We start from the raw sequence: 7,449 nt of genomic DNA on the forward strand, positions 1-7,449 counted from the left end.
TCGTTAGGGAGAAGGCAGGCAGCCTCTCATCTGCGCTTTCCCAGCGCACTGGAACACCGTTTCATCTCCTAATTTCAGCTGTTCGCAAGACTCGAGGAGCTCACGTCAACAGCGCAGCTCAAGCGGGGGGACAGGGGTCGGAGGCCACCCGAAAAGGCCGGGTGCGGAGAGGTCCCCTCTGCCTGCCCACGACACAGGGGCTGACAGGGCCATGCGCTGCCCAGCCTGGCGAGACGAAACCCTGCCTCTTGCTACCCTCGGCGCCGCGCTAACAAGCCGCTAACGGAGCGGGGTTTTAAACGGGCAGCTGCCAGAGATGTGCGTCTTGCCTACCACACAGTTTGCTAGAGTACAGACACACAGAGTAAGCAGGAGATGCGTTACTGAGCTATAGAAGAACACCCACCTCGTATTAAGCAGACAGCACAATTCATTTTTCCATACGCTTTTCTAGCTATTATATGACTTGACATTGACTCGATATGAACATTTACCGTCTCGACTATCTTAGGACAGAATACCGCGAACAAAACACCTCACAACAACTTAAGTGTTGACGCTCGAGGGCTAAGGCTATTGAAGCAAGGTCGTTAGATCAGGCTCCTTTTCTCACGAAAAATAATTCTTCTCTTTAAATATCATATATACAGCCGTCCTTCTATCCTGGGGCCGGGAGCAGCGAAGGAAGATGTACTCTCAGCGGGCCGACCGTGCTCTGCTCGGCAGATGCCGGCAGGGCCCGGCTCCGTGCGCGCTGCCGCCGGCCCGGGGCCGTCCCGGCAGCCGGCGGGCAGCGCTACCCCTCTCTCCGCTGCGGGGCTCGACGCGAACGCCGCCGGACAGGCCCACGGAGGGCGGCGGCGGCAACACCGCCCGTCGGCTAAACCTTTCCGCCGCGCTGGTAGGGCGGCAGAGCTTCGCTACCCTCCGGCCGGGGAGGCGGGAGTCCGCGGGCGGCTCCTCCCGCCTTGGTGGCCGCGAGTACCGCGACTTTCCATAGGAATTACAGCGTAGGACAGGACTCGCTCGGCTCGCCCGGGCTCCCGGAGCAATCCCATCGGGGGCGGCCGCGGGCCTAGCAGCCCGGACGGACGGGCACCTGGAGCAGCAGGACCTGCCTGCTCTCCGGCGGGTGGCACTTGCTGGCGTGCCGCGCCAGCCCGGGCGCGCTGAAGAAGGTGGCGGGGCAGTGCTTGCAGGGGAAGCCCTGCCGCTCGCCGCCCGCCGCGCCGCCCTCGGGGGGCCCGGCCGGCGGCGGCGGCGGCAGCAGCAGCTCCTCCCGCACGGCGTGCCACAGCCGGTGCTTGTCCCTGATGTCCGCCGAGGGGAAGCGGGCGCCGCAGAGGTGGCAGGCGAAGGCGAGCTGCCCGCGCTCCGGCGGGCCGTAGGCGGCGGGCCGCGCCGCCCCGTGTGTGCCCAGGTGCTTGCGGAGGTAGGCCTGCCGCCGGAACCTCTTCTGGCAGCAGGGGCAGGCGAACGCCTCGCCGCCGGGGCCGCCGCCGCCGGGGCCGGGAGAGGGGCCGGGGGACGCCGGGGCGCCGCCGGCGCTGTCCGCGCCGCCGCGGTGCTGACGGGGCGGTGGCGGCTGAGGCGAGGGCGCGGCGGGGCCGCAGGGCCGCCGCTCGGGGCTGTTCTCCTTGCCCGGCGGGGCGGCGGCGGCAGAGCCGTCGGCGCTGGGGCCGGGCCGCGGCTTGTGCCAGCGGCGATGCGAGGCCAGGTTGGCGGGGCAGCTGAAGATCTTGTGGCACTCGGGGCAGCGGTACTCGACGCGCACGATGCGGGAGCAGCGGTGCTGGGCCAGCGCCAGCGGGTCCGCGTACTGCTCCTTGCACAGCTGGCAGATGAACTCGCCCAGCGGCGTGCGCCCCGCCGGCGGCCCTGGCCCCGGCCGGCCCTCGGGACCCTCCTCCTTGATGCGCAGCCCCAGCACGGGCGAGGTTGTCACCTCGTCGGCGAAGCTCAGCTTCCGAGTGGCCTTGGCCTTCTTGGCCGGCGCCTTCGCCCGCGACGGCCGCTTCAGCGCTGGCACCTGCGGCGTCGGCGGCGGGGCGGGCAGCGGCGTGCGGGGCTGCAGCAGCAGCTTCTCGGCGGGCGGGAAGGAGGCGGCCAGGGGGAAGGACTCGGCGGAGGCCGGAGAGCTGAGGCACCGCTCGAAGAGAGCCGCCCGTGGCCCCGCGGCGCTGCAGGGGCCCGCCACCCCCCAGGCGGCCGGCCCCTCCGGCGGGGCCAGCCCGGGTCCCCCGCAACCGCCCCCGGGGGGCCACGTCGCGGGGCAGGCGGCGGCGGCGCCCTCCTCCTCCTCACCCTCCTCCTCCTCCTCCGCCCCCTGCCTGGCGGCGGGGCTGCCCCCCGCGGCGGGCGGCGGAGGCGGCGGCGGGGCGGGCGGCGGGTCCCGGTCCGGGTCCCGCTCCCGCGGGCGCGCCCGGTAGGAGCCGCCGGGGCGCCGGCTGCGCTTGACGAGGAAGCCGCGCGGCATGGCGGGGCGGTGGGAGCGCAGCGGCACCGGCCCGCCCGGCCTTTATACCCCCGGCGCCCGTTCCCGCCCGGGCGTCATCCTCCCTCCGGCGGCGGCGGCCAATGAGGAGTTGGGGCCGGCGCTGGCGGTGGGGGGGGGGTGGGGGGGGGGGAGGCGGCGGTCGGGCCGGGGCTCCCGGCGGCCGGGGCGGGCGCGCTCGGGCTGCGGAGTCCAGGCGGGGGGTGCCTTCGGGAGCGCGGCCCGCAGCTGGGGGAAACGGCGCCCTGCGGAGCCGAGAGGGATGTGGGACGGGGAGCGTGGGTCCGAGCGGCGAGCGCCTCGGCCGAGGGGCCGGGCGGGGGTTCCGTCAGGAGCATCTCTAGATGCTGCCGTTGGGTGTCTGTACCGGGAACCTTCATCCACCGCCGGCGCCGGGCGGGGCCCCGCCGCCCCGCACATCCCTCCCCTGAAGGGAGCGAGAGCCGGGAGCCTGCTCGTCCTTCAGCACCGCTACGTCAAGAGTTTTTCCGACGAGTAGCCGGAAAGGTCTGGTGTTGAGGCGCGGTCGCCGTGCGGGAGCGGAGCCGCCCAGAGCGCTAAATCGCTCCTCCATCGCTAAGCGGCGGCTCCGGCCGCGGTCCCCTCGCAGCCTCACCCCGTGGGGATCCCCCCGAGCCCAGGGGGAGGTAAGACTGAGCTGTGGTGCGGGAAACTGCAGGAGAGCCCATACCTGCCCCCGTGTGGGATTCCCGGCCCGTTTGTGGATGCAGCTCGCGCACCCCAGAACCAAGGCGGCAGCTGCATTTTCCAAACCGCTCGCCGCCTTTTTAGAAACGCTGCTGCCTCGGCTGGGGGGTGGTGGGAGGGGGCGAAGTCCCCCTTGCCGCAGGCGGCCAGCAGCCCCTCCGGCCCCGCCGCGCGTTCCCAGCACCTCCCGTCCGATGGCTCGTTCATCCGAGCCCGGTTCCAAGGCAGGACAGCGCCGTCCTGCCCGGAGACCCGCTGCCCGTGGTATACACAAGATGGCGTGTGCCATTGAAAATGAACACCTTAAAAGCCTGGCTCCGTCCCTTGCCCGGGGACAGGCACCCCTTACGCGGCCAGGCTCACCGCCTCGGGAGCATCCTCTGGCAGGAGAAGTTAAGAGAGAACCAAAGACTCTAAGAGAGAGGGGCTTTCCAGAACTGGCAAGAAAGATTTGAAGCCTTCGTGCAAGAACAGAACTTGCCCCACCTGTTCCAAATGCTCAACCACTTGTCTGTGTAAGTGCTCTGATTGTATTTGCTTAGCAAAGCCTTAGTCATGGTTCATAGTACTCTCCTCTACCATTTTCCTCCATTTTCATGGTTGTACTGAATTTTAGATTAGGTTATAGATTCCGTGGGGTAGAGATCACCCTTCGTTAGTACAAACCGCTGTAATTGGGCCCGATGAGCCATGCTGCTCATGGTCAGTCCATTGGGTCACTCCACGGACAGGCTGTGTGATTTCTGCCTGATATTTGGGTTGACCTTTGTAACTGGGACTTCCCAGCTACATTTCTCACCGAAGAACTGGATCTCTGGTTACAGATCCGCTGGTTCACACTGTTCTTCCAAGCAATATGTAAAAAGCCCTTTCCATTTCCCCAGGGAAGCAATATTCCCATTAACCTGCCATTCACTGTTATCACGTCGCAAAAGTAGTCTATGGTAGGAATGTCCCACTCAGCTTCTGCCCAGGGGATGAGGAACTTTTCCTACTTAGGAGTAGCAAGGGATGAAGTGCCAGTCGGGAAGTTGGTGCATTGAGTGCGTTTACTGTGACTCCAAACATTTTTCCAGCAAGACCTGTTTGAGCTGGAGGCTGGAGTTTCACCGGGGAGTTTCCTCAAGGCCCTGGTCTGACATGGCCCAGAGGTCGTGGGAAGACTGGTGGGAAGTAGCTTAGAGTCTCCCCTCCCAAAGTGACAGCAGTGTGATCACTGCTCCACCTCCCCACCCGCTGCTCCTTCTCCCGCACTCGGCAGTTCTTGCCCGTGACTTGGTGAGTCTCTGCCCCCCGCCTGCTCCATGGTGCCCTCGCGGCACATCCTTCTTCTGGCCTTCTCTCTCTGCTTCCAGTTCATTACTCGTTCCTGAGGTAGGATGCAAGAGCTCAGAACCCATCCTTGGTCACCCTGCAGCACGTGCCAGCGTCCGCAGATCCATAATCTGGCAGAAATTGTTTTGGGATTCAAATTGTTGCAGCTACCTTGTGACTCATTTGTGTCAATAAACAGTTTCCCCAGGCTGCCCCTGCCCCAGTGCTGGCTCCCAGTGCCTTGGCTCCCCCTCTCAGGGTCACTGTGGGTTATTTTCCTTCCCTTCACCAGCGAGTTTAACCCTGGTGACTGGTATTAGATGGGGCTCTCGCAGCTTCTGAGCTTTCTGAGCTGTTACATGGGTTTGTCTTCTTGTTTTCAGCTTTTGCTCCTTCCCAGAGGCTTACAAGTAGAAAATTCATGTGATTTATAAGGACAGTTAACAGTTTTGTGCGCACATACCCCCCAGATCCTGTGGAAATTTGCAGGATCTTTTTCCTGCTGACTTACTGGATTCCATTAGTCCCATCACATACCTGGGAGCACCACACTTAACCCATATGCACAGCATGCAGCAGGGGAACTTTATTTAAGGTCGAGTCTCTCCTAAGCCAGAAACAGACTGATGTCATTGCTCCTGACCATACACTGTGTTCCCTACAGTCTGATAAGATCCCATTAGACTTTGTCAAGCATATTGGCTGCATATGTACGAGAGCCATCCTTAGAGAGCCTTAGGTTCACCAAAGCCTTTATCCCTCCCTGACAAACCAAACTTCTAGGGGAAAGGGGCAGTAGCTGGAGAGTGGGAAGTAAACAGGCACTCCCAGGGAACTGGCCGATGAGAACAAACAGTTCCCCGGGGTCCTTTGCCTCAGACAGTTTCCTCCTTCCTGGATGAAGATAAATGCTGGTATGTTTGGGGAATGGAGGTGAGAGTGGTAGGGTGTTGCTCTGCCTCCCCTTTGGCACGAGCTTTCTACTTTGTGTGAGGGGACCTTGAGCCTTATTCATCCTTCGTTGCTGAAGTAAGCCCGGGAGACCCGTTCAAACCTCATCAAGATTCAGCAGTCAGTCTCAGTGGTGGTTGGATCAACCTCCTGAGGACCTTCCAAAGTAAGAACAGACTTTGGGGTTCTGTAGGTACCCTCCTCTTTTGAAGCAGAAAGCTCTCTGTGTCTTCTGGAGGATGTTTCATCCAATTGCTCCCGGGGGGCTCTGGAGCATGGTACCAGCAGCTCCTTACTGAGGTCCTCCTCTGTCCCAGAGCCCATGCACTGCCCAGAGACCACGATCTGTGAGGTGGGAAGCCCATTGCTCCCAGCCCTAGCCATATCTCCAGCAGCTGGTACCTTGTCTGACACCTGGGAGCCTGTGTGGATGCTGGAGAGGATGTGTAATGTGGTCCCCGAATAAAACGTCATTAAGCAAGTGAGCAGCTGCATTTCATGTCTCTGAACAGTCTTGGGGCATAAACAGCAAGAGGAAAGTATGAGAGCAATCCCAGCTGGGAGAGAGAAGGTCCTGGGTGAGGTCTGGTTCTCAGAGAAAAGCATAAAAACTCTTCTGGGGCTGAGGGGGCAGGAAGAAAAAAAGAAATGCCTTTGGCCACTTAATAAAAGGAAAAATAACCACAACTTTAAAAAATAAGAGTTAAAAATAAACCAGAAAAGAGCTATAAGCAAAGGATTAAAGAACATTTGTCTCCTTCATGTTTCCCCTCCCCACCACAAAAAAAAAAAAAAAAAATCGTTGCGGTCGAGTTTTTTTATATTTCAGAATTTCAAATTAAGTTGACTTTTAAATCTTCCCCCAACATCTGGTTGGTAATTAAAGGAGCAATAAATAGGAGGGAGACAGAAGCCGCCTCAAAAGCCTGTCCTTGATACATGACTCTCCAGCAATATAGCTAGCGGAGCGATGCCACCCCCAGGCTCCAGCACTTACACAAACAAAATCCAGGCTGTTTTTGGTGGCAGCACAAGACATTTCATCTTCCCCCTAGAAGGAGGCTGCCAATTACGTTGCTGCGGTTGGGGATTTGATGCTGGTGACAGACACTGAGGGAAATATCTGCATTACGAGGATATGGATTGCCTAATAGAACTGACCTTGCCGGTACCTTAATTGTGTTTTGTTTTACCTGAGGACAATCTGCCTCCAGGGGGAAATGATGCTAACAGCTGCCACGTTGGCTTCATTGCTCAAATATTAACAAAAAGCTTTCTGCAAGAGAAGGCAGGAAACGCTGTTCTGTGAAGGTACTCGCAGGGCTGGAGGGATTTGAAGGGGTTTTAAGACACTTATGAAAACATTCAGCCTTCCTCTTTTTTTTTTTTCCCTATCTATCTGAAGCGTGGCTGTGGATGTCACCACACTGCCACCACGGAGCCGGTACTGGGAGGGCAGTGACGCCGCGGCTCCCATGCCTACTGCATCCCTGCCAGGGCAGCAGCCTGAGGGCCGCGGGACCGCTCCTGCACATTGGCTCTTCCCCACCTCCGCCTGCCTTAGCCCGTCATGGGGACACCAGGTCCTCGCTGGGGAGCTGCCCCAGAGCCCCAAACGCACACAAGTCGTACAGGATCTTCAGTGGGACTGGGTTTCAGGTCGTACCCCACAGGCTGAAGCCATTTGCCATGACAAATGCGCCTGTAATGGAGTTATTTATTGATCTCGCCATGTCATAAATAGGAAGCTTTGGCTTCCTTCAGCATGAGATACTCAGCAGTCTGTTTTCTGCAAACATCATTATATGTTGTAATTCACTGAAAAAGATACTCCTTGTCCAGAAAGGTCATGGTTATTAATTATATGAATAGCAGCAGTGGCTTTCAGCGAGGCCGAGTCCCAGCTGCACTGCGTGCTGGTGTACGGGCAGATAGGTGGACAGCTCTGCATACGAAGAGAGCAGCGACTGAAGAGACAGAAG

At 60.0% G+C, this 7,449-nt stretch overlaps 1 protein-coding gene across 1 annotated transcript; it reads right to left on the reverse strand.

Annotated features, from left to right (window-relative positions):
• Positions 1-1,075: 1,075 nt before the first annotated feature.
• INSM2 (INSM transcriptional repressor 2) lies at positions 1,076-2,476 on the reverse strand (the record flags this gene model as incomplete). The annotated part of the gene is made up of 1 exon (XM_084263748.1): positions 1,076-2,476. One exon carries the CDS (start codon positions 2,474-2,476, stop codon positions 1,076-1,078), a length of 1,401 nt encoding a protein of 466 aa, XP_084119874.1.
• Positions 2,477-7,449: the final 4,973 nt, after the last annotated feature.

This window comes from Gallinula chloropus (assembly GCF_964237585.1).
Source record: "Gallinula chloropus genome assembly, chromosome: 4".
NCBI classification, from domain to species: domain Eukaryota; kingdom Metazoa; phylum Chordata; class Aves; order Gruiformes; family Rallidae; genus Gallinula; species Gallinula chloropus.